Source organism: Onychomys torridus, chromosome 1, assembly GCF_903995425.1.
Source record: "Onychomys torridus chromosome 1, mOncTor1.1, whole genome shotgun sequence".
Lineage (NCBI taxonomy): Eukaryota > Metazoa > Chordata > Mammalia > Rodentia > Cricetidae > Onychomys > Onychomys torridus.
Genome location: NC_050443.1, coordinates 61722052 through 61735660, shown reverse-complemented (window position 1 = coordinate 61735660; position 13609 = coordinate 61722052). Strand labels below are relative to the sequence as shown.

Sequence of the window (13609 nt, the reverse complement as noted above, 5' to 3'; positions counted from 1 at the left end):
AGGAGGGCTCTGGTGGAGCCAAGGAAGCGAGCTCTGTGTCCCATTTGTTCTGTTGTATCAGTAGGATATAAATGACAGGCAGTCTCTGCCGACCGCTCCAGGACTGGCTTCCAGATTTCAGAGCTTCTCTGTTGGAATCTTTGGGAAGCCCCTTGAGCGGGACTGTGCAGTCTGCATTTCTGGTTGCTGCGAGGGGTGTTCATGCCAGCTGTTGGTCGGCTACCCCCTTTAGGCCTCCTTCTGAAGAGCCGTCAGGAAAGGAATGGTACCACAAGGTGGCCTCCTTTCTGACTTCAGGGCACAGATGTTTAGAGTGGCAGCTCCATCCATCCCTGTCGTCCAGAGCCATTCTCCCTTTTGTCTCAGGCAGCGGAACGAGACAATCAAAACTTGGAAGACAAAGTGCGGTCTCTAAAGACAGACATCGAGGAGAGCAAGTACCGACAGCGCCACCTGAAGGGGGAGTTGAAGAGCTTCCTCGAGGTTCTGGATGGAAAGATCGACGACCTCCATGACTTCCGCAGAGGACTCTCCAAGTTAGGCACAGACAACTAGGCCGGGCGGGAGCCTAGGTCCTGAGGCTCAAGTGTGTGTGTGAGATGAAGTAGGCATAGGACATTCTCCATTCGTGTTGCTTCTGTAAATGCAGGTGCAGTCTGTCTGTCTCCAGACCAGTTGTGCCGTCCACCCACTCCTCCAGAACAGTAAATCTCTCGCTTCTCTGGCCTTGTGAGGTTGTGGACAACTGGAAGCTTCTGACTCAGGAATCCAGAAGTTGGTCTACCTTAGCCTTTTACGCAGTCAGGGCAGGGATGTTTATATCTTTTTTTAAGGGCTGTTGCAACCCTGTGAACTGGGGGGAAAGTATTTTCTAATCCAAGTATCAATATCCTTTACAACAGGCCACTGGGCGCCTTCTATTGCGTAGCATTCAGGGTGTGTGACTCTCCGCAGATTCCAGTCCAAGGGCACATGGAGGGAGTGTCTTTTCTCAGTATGCATTTGGATGCTTTAGCAGATGTATCTAACCTTTTGATGTTGTGATACAACATCATCATCCCCAAAGTTCACACTCAAGGATTGCAAAATTGGCTTATCCAAAAAGAAATAATTATCAAAAAAAAAAAAAAAACAAAAAAAAACACAAAAAAACCAAAACACACACACAAAAAAAACCCTCACAATGTTTTAAGTAAATTTACTATTTTGTGTTGGAGCACATTCATAGTTACCCTTGGCTGCATGTGGCCCTCGGGCTGTAGGCCAAGCCTACCTAGTTGAAAGGAACCATTTAGTGGAGACTTATCCAGAGGGAAGAAAACCCAGAAGTTTCGGGGTACACCTACAGATAGGGGACCACTTGTACCCACTGTGCCCCATCCTCCCCCGATTTGTATGGTTGTGACAATGTTCCTTTTCTTGGTTTTTTGTTTGTTTGTTTGTCGGTTGGTTGGTTTTTGTTTTGTTCTTATTTCAGAGCATATGCTTACGCTGTGGGAACAGATGCAGGAGGGTGCCTCACACAGTGCCGGGCACACAATAGGTGCTTAATAAACATTTGTTCAATTAAACATATAAACAGGATTTAGTGTTTTAATCAAAGCCCACAGCAGAGTTGAGGCCCTGTGGAATCATCTTGGTTGTGCTGAAGTGATCACAAATGAATGCAGTTTACTGCAGCAAGCCAGACTTGGCTCTGAGGCAGGGGATGTGGCAATGGAGGCATCGTGGACCACTCTGAGACCCTCCTACAGGGAACCCAGCCATGCCCCCCCAGAGGTCATCGCCTTTAGGACCACCTTCTCTTCTAGGCAGAGGGCCCATAGTGTGAGGCTTCTAGGATGCTGGGAGAGCCTGGTATAGGAGCTACCCTGGGCTTAGAAGCTCGGCTGGGTTCCTACAATGGCTTTGAACAATTGAGAAGATATCCCTACAGGCCATGAGGTAAGAGAGCTAGCTGCTCAGGCAGCAGCCCTTGACCTTAGTGACAGAGCATCTCTGTTCTACCCAGGTCTGCCTCTCTGTTCTTAGTTCCTGCCAAGGAAGGACCTGGAGCCACACAGCTGTCCTCTCACAGAGACTTCTTAGTGTACCATTGGGCGTTCAGGTCTGAGGTATCCTTCCTTAGGAGAGATTGTCCATGGGAGACAAGGGGGTTTATGTCCAGACCCTCAACACTTCTGAATGCCTTGGGCAAGGGGAACTTTGGTATTCCCTGCCTCTCTAAGAACCCTCTAGACAGGACTTCACACAGACTAGAAATTCTTCCTCTTGGCTTGAATGGGAAAACAGCCTGAGGAAGGGGCTGGGGCCGGCATGTTTGTGAGCCAGGCCCTGTGGTGATTTCCAAGTCCACATCCTTCCTTGCAGTGGCTGAGCAGTCACTCTGAGCAAGGGACTCAGTTGGGGCAGGAAAGGAAGGAAGGCTGGCGATGTGGAATGCTGAGGTGTGTTAAGAGGAACCCATCAAGTGGAGGTGTCTTGTGCAACCAGCGTGGTCACCTGTGGGGCAATTCAGCCCGGGGTGCTGCTGGCCGGCCTTACCTTTCCCCACAACGCCCAGTAGGCCTCAAACCAGTTGTAGCTCCACTGATGTACTAGGAGAGCAAAGACTGGATGGCTGTGACCCAGCTTGGGGTGAGGGGCTCTTCCTAGGCCGTCTTGGCTTCCCTGTCTGTCAGCAGCCTGGGCACATGGCTGCCCAAGAGCGGTGGACACTAGGATCCTTCAGGTGAGCCTCTATCTACAATGACATACTCATCTTGAAGGAGCTCTCTTGGTGGCTGGGGTGGGAGCTGGTGACATGGTCATATTGGGATAATTGCCAAAGCCCCTTCTTTGTCCTCATGGCAGTGACTTCCAAAAGTGATGAAAATGGGAATGTAGAAAGTTCTGGAAGTCATTACTACAGTGGGCTGGCTGTATAGTCGAGGCCATGATCCCTACTGTTAGCCATTGAGGAGTTTGGCAAGCTTCTTATAGCCAGTAGGTGGGGAAAACAGAGTCTTTGTGCTGTTAGCCTCAGGCATCCCCCAGACTACCGCAACCCAAGAGCCTAAGAGGGAGCCTAGGGGCTCCCCTACAGGGTGATCTAGGCTCCACAGCGAACCCGCAAAACTAAGTAAGCGCTGACCATCCCTTCCACCTGCTTTCTCTAAAGAGCTCACGTTTCTTCTTTTGATTTCTTTTTAAGAACATCATGACCCAGGAATAGCCTGAATGGTCAGTGGGAGGCTGACCCTGTCTACAGCCTCTGGCTCTGTACAGAGCAGATGACCCACTGAAACGGGTCAGTATCCACCCACACTGGTGTGACATGCCTTCAGTTATCGTCTGGGACTGTCGTCATGACGTCAAACCCTGTGCAGGAGGGTGTGAGCTCTTTCCTCCAGCGATTACCGCTGCAGTGTGCCGCCTGCAGAGCCAGGTTTCACGTGAGCTCTTCTGGCCTGGGCAGCTCCAGGACTGGCAGTCTGTGCCTTGATTAGCTTACTTTCTGCAGTCGTTCACACGGGGCCTAAAGAGACCCGGGAACACTCACAACCCTTTAACCATGACCCTTCTGACTTAGGGCTGGGCAGGGAGAGGACCTGTTTCTGGTGCCTAAAGGAATGTGAGACCACAAGAGGGGCAGAGTGAGAGAGCAAAACAGAGCCCAGGCTAGACCTCCGATCATCTTCAGTTATGCCTCCCCAGGGGCTGTCACTTTAGACCTTCACTGGGTGAGAGAACTGAGAACTTGGCAGAGATCATCAACAGGGAGTGGAGGCAGAGTGGCATGCCCAGGGGAACCCAGCTGTGACCAGCAGCATGGGCTCTCGGGTCTCCTGACTTTGATCCACTGTTCTCCTATGCACCATATTGTTCACCTTTGATGTTTCTTAGATGCCAAGAAGAAATAAATACCCATCTGCCCTATTAAAAACACCGTAGCTACATTATTTTGGTGTATGTCCACAGCAAAGGACATCTGACAGAGGAGTGAGGTCCATTGTGCTCCTGTTTACCATCCAGAGTGAGGTCCATTTTTGAATGATTCTAGTTTGTAGGGAACCCTTCAGTAACCTCTCTGCTCTGAGAGGCCAGCCTGGTAGAACACAGACTGGCTTTAAGTTCTTTACTGATGGTTTTAATTGGAAGCACACGCATCCTTTTCAAGAGGCAGAAGGCTTCTGACCTCAGAGACATAAACAGTGTTCTGACCTAGAGGTGGCCAGTCCAGATGAGCCACAGCTGGGAGGTGCTGACTTGCCCAGGGCTTAGAGCAGTTTGCATGCTCGAAAGACTGTCCCCAGGGGTAGCTGCTCTCCAGCCTGCAGGTTCCACAGCCACAGCCTTCAGCGGTGTGATAGGCAAGTGCATGCTCTGCATTTGATGTAAGACATCAAATGAGGGGGGCATATGAAACAGTTCAGGTGTGGCCGTAAAGCATCACGATCCGCCCATTTTGCAGGGCCTCTTCTTCTATAGACAAGTCTCCTCTCCTGCAGACACCAGGGGCAACTTTGAATGAGACCCAACTTGAACCTCACGTGTAGCCAGGTGCATGCTTGGAAATAAGGCAGCCTGATATGAGCTCAAGGGAGGCTGCCCTTGAGGGAGCTCCAGCCATGCACGGCTATTTGCTAATAACTGGAAGTGAGTCACTAGAAGTGGCAATCCTTTGATTCAGGGGAACATCACTGGATTTTTTGAAGCCCTTGCAACATGAACCAGAAGCTTTCAAATCAACATCCATGCAGATTATGACTTAAATAGACCATGACTTCTGAGTACATGGCTTCCCCAAAGAAATAGACTATACTCTGGGGACAGTGGGTGTGACGGCATGGAGACGGAGTCCTAAATAGAAGTGTGAATTACTTACATGTCTTTTCCTTACACCTTTCTAAAGTTTATAAATCCCTCTGTAAAAGCAAACCTGGCAAGAAGGTGACTTTGGTAGGAATTCTGAGCTGTATGAAATGTGTGTGTGTGTGTGTGTGTGTGTGTGTGTGTGTGTGTGTGTGTGTGCGCATGCTGGGGAAGGAAGCATGGGGGAAAGCCAAGGAAACCATTAGGAGAGTTCAACTACAACTCCATAACCAGAAAGAGTCTTTCTGGTGGTGATGTTGAATGTTCTGGAATCTGCTTACAAGACTTTGTGGGTCTTCTGTTTTGTGTGAAATTGTATGGTGCCCTACTCTGACCATATGGCCCTTGCTGCAGAGTGACCTCTGGGCCACAGGGACCCCTACACAGTGGAGGCCATGCTTGTGCACTTTGTCAGATTGGCAGGAGACTGATGCTTCACAGCTCTTGGGGATACATTGCTGTCTCTACCCCGCAATTCCCCTGCCCCGTACCACTTTTGATAGGAAGGCCTGGCTTTTACTCCTTGTGCGGTGTCTCATGATAGGACAGCAGCAAGACTTCTCTTACATCTTTGTAAGACCTTAATGCTATGTATGGATCGGCTAAGCAAATTATTTCTTGAGTACCATTTTTTTTCTTTCTAAATGCTTTTTTTGAATATAAGTAATTGATACTTTTTTAAAAAAGAAAAAGAAACTAAAGATAAAAGGAACAAAAAAAAAAATCACCTGTTGCTCCACCGTCTGATCCTAACCACTGTTAACACACCTGGCCCCTCAGCTTCTCCCCACAGCCGCTTCTGTTCCTTTCCCATTCAATACCATCTCATGCATAGTCTTCTCATCCTTCCCTCTTCGGTACTCTGTCGTGAATGCACTTCTCCATCGGAAAATATGTAACTACTACTTTTTTAACAGCTGCGTAGGGCAGACCTTGGATATTTAAGCTGCTTCCAATTTTCGACTCTTGTAGTCAGGACATGATAAAATTGTTCTGACATCTTTGTAAATTGTCCAGAATCTTGACTTAGAATAAATTACTAAAATTAGTCTTCCCTGATCTCCAGACCCTGGCTCCTTTCCTTCCTAGACATGAGAGACTCCACTCACCACCCCACCCCACCCCTCCGCTGTGGTCAGTGATTTGGGGGCCTGTGAGTGATTCCGGTCATGAGCAGAAGTAACACATGAAACTCTAACCCGGACTGTAGAGTGTCCCGTGCATGATTCCAGTGTCTCTGATCCTTTGCCTTAGCAAGTGGCGACACCCCAGGGTAGAACATCTCCCAGCCAGGGTCCTTGAGTGACTGTGTGGGACAGCTCCTTCCTCCCCACCCCACCCCTCTCCCAACCCATAACAGACGTGTGGCATCAGTAGAGATAAACCTTACGGCTTTACCACTGAAGTTTCAGGGTTGGTGTTTTTACTGCAGCATAACATGCCCCCCCCTTTTTTTAACTAATAAGAAAAAAGGCATGCATGTTTTTAGGGTTTTATACATATTTCAAATTGCCTTTCAGAAACATGCCCCCCATGCCCCCATTGGCAGTGTGTGTGAGTGCCCTGCCCCCCTGTAACACTGTCATTAGCACAAAAGCGGGAGCTAACAGAGTGATACTTTTTATTAGAATATGATCCTCCTTAGCAAACTGTTTATTAGACTGTATGTTTTGTGTCTTCTGTTCATCTCTGGCCAAATGAGGTCTTTAGTAGTCTTCACTGATTTTTTTTTTTTTTTTAAATGTATAGGTGTTTTGCCCACATGTATGTCTGTGCATTGCTTGTGTGCCTGATGCCCAAGGAGGCCAGAAGAGGGCATCAGATCCCCTGGAACTGCAGTTACAGAAGGTTGTGAGCCGCCATGTGGGTGCCGGGAGTCAAACCCAGGTCCTCAGAAAGAGCAGCTAGTGCGCTTAACCACTGAGCCATCTATTCATTTTATTTTATTTATTTATTTATTTATTTATTTATTTATTTATTTATTTATTTATTGAAACAAGGTCTCAACTATGTAACTGTGGCTAGCCTGCCACTCACTATATAGACCACCCTAGCCTTAAATATGTGTGTCCTTCTGCCTGGCGCAGCTTTCCAAGTGCTGGGATTACAGGCTTGCCCCACCACATACAGTCTCATTGATTTCAAAGTTTTTTTCATAAGTATTATAAAAATTACAATTGCATTATGGCTCTTATAAGAATGCTTAAACATTACAATGACACCTTTTTAGTCAAATCCGTCTTTTCCTTTATAGCTAGTCCTTTGCTGTCATAACTTAGGTGAAACTCTTCCAACTCTGATTCCAGTATGTTTTACTCATTTATATTTTCCTTGCACAGAAATTGTTTCTTTTTCAACTGTTGAATCTCTGATCTAGGCCAGGCATGGTGGCATATTACTGTAATCCCAGTACTTGGGAGGTGGAGGCCGGAGGGTCAGCTGCACAAGTTTAAGAACCAGCTGGCTACAGAGACCCTGTCTCAAAATAACAGCCAGGTGTGTGGTGCACGCCTTTAATCCCAGCACTCAGGAGGCAGAGGCAGGTAGGACTCTGTGAGCTCGAAGCTAGCCTGGTCTACATAGGAAGTCTCAGGCCAGCCAGAGTTGCGCAGTGAGACTGTCTCCAAAACAAAATAAAACAATAAAATAAAAACTACCTTTCTATTCTACTCACAACTTAGTTCTAAATTGCATCAACACTGGGGGGGATGATCCTTTCTCTACTGATATTAAATTGCATTTTTGTTATGCACCCCACCCTTCTAGTGGGTGTAAACATGCCTCAGTTGCCCATCTGTGTATTCTAGTGCTGGTACTACAGTGTTTGGTAATCCTAACTTTAGGCTTAAAATCCCCAATAATGACAGTTTCTGAATTTCCTAGTCTATTTTATATACTAATATTTCCAAAAGAAATTCAGGGACCATTTTATAAATTTTGGAATCAGTGAAAATTGGATTATATAATATTTCTGTATTGCAAAAGAAGTAACATCTTTATGACTTCTCATTTCATTAGATTTATAATGCTCAATTTTATGTCCTTGGTGTATTTTTTCCAATAAAGGTAATTTTTTCATTGTGGTTACTGTTGTAAATCTTTTCCAGCAGTTTACATTACATAGTTGTAGCACCGCTTTGTTAATGGAAAGCCTTCCCTGGGTTTTCTAATTGAGGACACTACATACAGGTTACATAAATTGAAACAAAATTTAAAAATACTGTAGAAAATCAATGTCTCCTATAATCAAAATTCTCTCTGATCCAAGATACTCAACAATTATGTAAACACACACACACACACACAGTCACTCACACTGGGGTTTTATCATTTTGACAGTTTGATTCAGCCTTTCTGCTACTTGCGTCCTTTCCTTGGCACACAGATGATCTTGGCCACCAGGAAGCAGCGATCTACCTCATTCTTGTCTTGCACAGAGGAGTGTGTGTTGGCAAACGAGTCATTTCATTGTCTTCATGATTCTTTTCGTTCTAATACTTTTTTAAAATTTCCTTTGCCTTCTTTGTAGGTGATAGTTTTGATTAGTGATGATAATTTTACATCCAAATGTGTCTATGAGTGTGCTGGTCTTGAACATGTTTCTCCATAGATCTTCCCCTCAGTGAGGATATTTTTTGTGTCTTTACGAAAGTATCCATGTGACTGTGCGTTGTGTTTTCAAGCCATGCTCTTGTATCTCTAGTTTGCTGGCTACTTTACCAGTCGGGGGGGGTTTGGGGTTTTAGGAAACGAATTTTAACTTCTGTCAAGCTGATCAAATGGTTTTTCTCTGTCATGACTTACAATGAGTCATCGTAGTAGGTTTGCTAATGTTAGAAAAGCCCTCTTCCTGTTTCCACAAAAGCCTGATTCAGTCACAGTATGTTAATCTTTTAATGTACATCTCCTTTCAGAGTTACCAGTGGTTCCTCATGATCGGTTGGTCTGTGGTGCACTCTTACTTTGTCTTATTTGTGCTTTCAGAATTTTCTATAAAAGTTGCCTGTTACTTGTGTAATAAAATTAAGAGCTTTACAATGAGAAAATACTCTTCTTGATTTGGTGGGTTCCTTTTATTTTAGAATTTCATCATATCTTATTAATAAGATGAATGTGATTTCTCTGCTGTCTTTGTCAGGTGTTTTATGTGAAATTCCTTTAAAATATATCTTGGGACACTTTCTATATCTTTTTCTATGCCCTGGGATAGTTCAAATAATATTCGGAACTCTCTGCTCTGAAGTTTTTATAACAACTATAAACTGTCCAAGTCTAGTGCCTTTTAAAGAAATAATCTTTTGATATTTACAAATTTTCTTTCCATGTTCATTTGTCTCCTCAGAGTTTCTTCTCATTCTGTAAGATTTTTGACAAGTTAAATTTTCCAAAATGATAATTATCTTTAAGAAATTTTTGGGACCTGTTGACATGAGGCTGTATTATTTTTCCCTTAGTGTTGTGTGTCTATGCTTTCCATTTTTATTCTGATTATTTTTCAGTAGTCAATTTTTATTCATCTTTTCAAAGAAACAGCTTTGGAATTTATATGTAAATTTCCAGTTTTATCATTTTATAACTTGTTTTTTCTATTTTTTTCCCTTGGTATTTTTCCACCTTTTCGAGTTAAAGGCCATCTTAACTCCCTTTCGGTGGAAGGCACAGTAATTCATGTTGCAGGACTGCGACCTTCCCTCTGAATAGATGTGTATCCCATAAATGTTTATGTATGATATGATTGTTATAAATAATTTATCATTTCAGAGTGGAGTCTATCACTGAGGAGTTATTTTAAATTACATTTAGATTTTCAGATCACTTTGTATTTGTTGCTGTTGCTTATAACATTTATTACAAACCTCTGCTTTATTACCTTGTTGTCAAAGAGGATATGGTCTGTACAATTTGTGTGTTTTGGAGTTTATTAACGTCTTGTTGAGACCTAATAAATTTTCAGTTTTAATAAGATCCCCAGGAAGTTGGAGAAAGTATATTCTTTGAAAGCAACAATATTCGATCCGTGTGTATTAATTTCACCTTACTAAATGTACTATTGTGGACTTCGATTTTTATTTTCTTGATTCATTAAAGACTAAGAAAGGCTTGTACCCGTTATCACTGTTGGTCATCCCTGCTTGTGTGCTTCTGTTTGCCATAGAAAAAACGGCCCTTTTATATTTAAGGAAGAATCGTTTTCTTCAAGCTTATTCCCTTGCTATGGAATTGCTTATGTAGAAATACACAGCTCAGCAAAATCTTTGTGTGTGTTTTTAAGCTGACAAAAACCTTGGAAGCCCTTTGTGCCTTGAGGTGTTTTGGAAATGTGTGATGTCCTCCAGCAGGCCAATGTCCTTCCAGAGCAATCCAAGGGTGCCAGTCTGGGTGGGGGCTCCCCGGCTTTTGGAACAAAGTGGGGCTTCTTTTGAGCATGCAAACGTTTTCACTTCCTGTTTGGGGGCAGCCCTATGCACGGGGACACATAGGGGCTGGCTGCTGCGAAGCTGGTTGCATTTCTGCCACTATGGACCACACCATGGCTGCTGCACCCACCCACCCCCCATGATGCACTTTTCTTGTGCAAGGACTAGCTGTCTGCTGAGGCAGTGAGCATGGCTGCCAGTTGCCTGGATACAGGGGAAAAAGCCAATCTCAGAGACTCATCCTACTAGAGCAGACCTTTCCAGAATTTCAACAAGCTCGGTACACAGCAAAGTCTGTGCCAGGCACAGAACCACCTTTTCCCAAATGTGTAGGAGGTGTGAATCCCAGCCCTGGCTCAGGAATGGAAGAAATATGACCTGTTGTGTCTTCATTTAATTTCTATTTTAAGCCCCGTTGTACCAGGCTCATGTAATTCTGGGTTCTGTCTTTCTCTCAAGGTAAGTCTTTGATGGTTTGGGTGGTTTTTTGGGGGAAGGGGGAGGCGTGTGGGAAGCAGCCCAGCCCATATCTGCTGAGATGTCCTCTGCCCAGTTTTCCCAGCTATTCTCTCTCTCTCTCTCTCTCTCTCTCTCTCTCTCTCTCTCTCTCTCTCTCTCTCTCTCTCTCTCTCTCTCGCACATGGGAACATGGAACCTGCTCAGATGCCCTGTGCGGCAGTCACAGTGCCTCTGTGCTCTTGGCTCTCTGGGCCCTGTTTTAGCCATCTTGTGCCTGAGGCCAGCTGGCTCAGGTTGTGGTGAGTTAATGGTAAACAAAGGTAAACCAGATGAGCATTTGCATGGGACATCAAATGACAGAGTAGCAAAAGGATTCCCTGCCCACTCCCAGCACAGGCTGCCTTTGCTGCTGGCCACAGCAGTGGGCCTCTAAGGTCCCTCAGACTCTGGTCTGGTTTCACTGGGTCTCCAATGCTTTATCCTAGGTTGCTGCCCTTTGGTCCTTCCTCCTCAGACAGCCTGGAGGTGTCCCTAAGCAATTTTCAATGGCTGTTTGCACCTAGCACACTGCCTTGAGTGTGTTCACGCTGCTGCACCTCACTCGTGTGTACAGGCCACCTGCACTCCAAGGCTGGCCCTGCTGGCGGCATCATGTGCCCTTCCTTGCTCACACCTGTGCTCACTGCTGCTGTGATCACACCATCCCTGCTCTCTTGCTGGTCCCCTCTCCTCCATTTCCTGCTTGCTCTTACACAAAGTTGCCAGAGATTTTTTTTTTTTTAATGTTTTTTTATTTTTATTTTTTGCACAACCCTGGAGAAGATCAGCTTCCAGACCCATCTCTTATTGGCTTGTCTGCCCGAAAAGGTCTGGCTGCTGCATTTTCTCTATGTTCTTTATTCATGTTGTTCCCGAAACCTGGAATGTTCTCTGTTCCAATTCCACTTCTCTTCTTAGGCCCAAGCTAATGGCCCCATGAAATCCAACCACTCCTGAGGGTTTCTCATGCTCTGAATAACTTGCCATACATAACGGGTTTGTTCTGTTTGGACAGTTTTGTGTAATCCAGGCTGGTCTTGACCTCAGTCCTCTGACTTCTGTGGTGGTGGTAGTGTTTTATTATTAACTCTGTTGGTGGCTGTTTTCGCGGCTCTCACAGAGGACAGCTTGTAACACTTGGTTCTCTCCTTCCACTGTTAAACCTGAGAATCTTGAGAAGAAAAGAACAAAGCTGTATTTGGGGGTGCAGACAGGACTGCCAGCTGGCTGTCTCACCCTACACTGGGATTTGAGAGGGCAGCCCCTGAAGGCCTCTTGAAGTCCCTTTTATAGGAGGGAGAGAGGAACTGTTTACGGGGTGAGAGGGTTGGCTGTTATATCTTGTTAGAAAGTCACAATGACAAGGAAGGAACAAGGCTAAGGATCTATATCATGTGAATGGGGTTGTAAATTTAGTATAGGTTTAAAAGTATGTTTTGCAATTTACATCATATCTAACAAACAGGAACTTTTTTTTTTTCTTTGTGGTTTTTCAAGACGGTTTCTCTGTGTAACAGTCCTGGCTGTCCTGGAACTCGCTCTGTAGACCAGGCTGGTCACAAACTCAGAGAGATCCGCCTGCCTCTGCCTCCCAAGTGCTGGAATTAAAGGCATGGGCCACCATCGCCCAGCCAGGAACGTGTATTCTTAATTACAAATAGAAACCTTAACTTGCAAGGACTTCCCACAGGATGAGCAGGAACTTAGTCTTAACTGTCGTAACTGCAAACAGAAACTTTAGCCTGCAAGGTATGGTGTTCCTGTTTTGGTCTCATACATGTGGTCCCGGGGATTGAACTCAAGTTGCCAAGCTTGGTGGCATGTCTTTGAGCCACCTCACCTGATGCTAATACTCAATGGGTATGTTTGTGTGTGTGCCCGGTGTGAATTCATGTGTGTCATGTGCATACAGGTGACCATGGAAAGCAGAAGAGGGTGGCAGATTCCCTGGAGCCAGAGTTGAGCTGGTTGTGAGCCACTCAACTCAATAAAAACCAAACCCATGCTGTCTGCACAAGCAAGTGCTCTTCCTCACTGAGCCGTCCTGAGCCCCCGGATGTTAGTATTCTTGAGATGGTCCCTGAGCAGCTGCTCTTTGGGTCTCAGCCTACTTTAGAAAAACTTCCTAGTGTAAGACTTCTGTGGACTGCCTGGCAATCTACCTTAGGCAGAACAATGGCCTAGAGAGGAACCTGTGACTGTTTAAGGTAAAGGGATGGCAGGTGGGCTTTACCTGCACTGTCTGGGTGGGTCTTGTATAATCACATCAGTCCTTATAGATGGAATCGCCTTCCAAGCAACTGTCAGAAATAGATGTGCAGTGGTAGAAGGGTCGGGAAGCCACACACTGCTGCTTTGGAGACCGGAAGGGGCCACAAGCTAAGGAATTAGGCCAGGAAGGGAATGGCTTTCCCTTGGAGACTTCAGAAAGCACAGTTCTACTGAAACCTTGATTTTAGCCCATAAGAGCCACGTCAGACTGCTGCCCAGCAGAACCCAGTGAGGGCTGTGTCTGGTGAGGCATGATGGCACGTGCCTGTCTGTAATCCCAATACTTGGGAGGTAGATGCAGACAATCAGTTCAAGGTCATTCTCAGCTACATAGTGAGTTCAAGGCCAGCCTAGGCTCTATGAGATTCCCAACTCTAACTAGTGTGTAGTTTTAAGCCACTGTGTTGGTAGTGCTTTGCTAGGGCACCAACAGAAAACTGGCCGGTCACATGGCCTTACGTGGTTTCCCAGAATATGTGATAATTAATCATTCTCGCTCTGCCATGAGTGATTTGATTTCAGATGCAAATGAATATTCAAATGAACCAATCTATTTGACTGGTACAGCT

At 45.5% G+C, this 13609-nt stretch overlaps 1 protein-coding gene across 2 annotated transcripts in view; it reads left to right on the top strand.

Annotated features, from left to right (window-relative positions):
* Homer2 (homer scaffold protein 2) overlaps positions 1 to 1122 on the top strand; it is a 91746-nt gene extending 90624 nt beyond the window's left edge. For both annotated transcript variants that reach the window (XM_036199884.1, XM_036199892.1), the window contains exon 9: positions 367 to 1122. In XM_036199884.1, coding sequence (XP_036055777.1) covers positions 367 to 555 — 189 coding nt within the window. In that variant the 3' untranslated portion in view covers positions 556 to 1122. The remainder of the gene's footprint in view (positions 1 to 366) is intronic.
* Positions 1123 to 13609: the final 12487 nt, after the last annotated feature.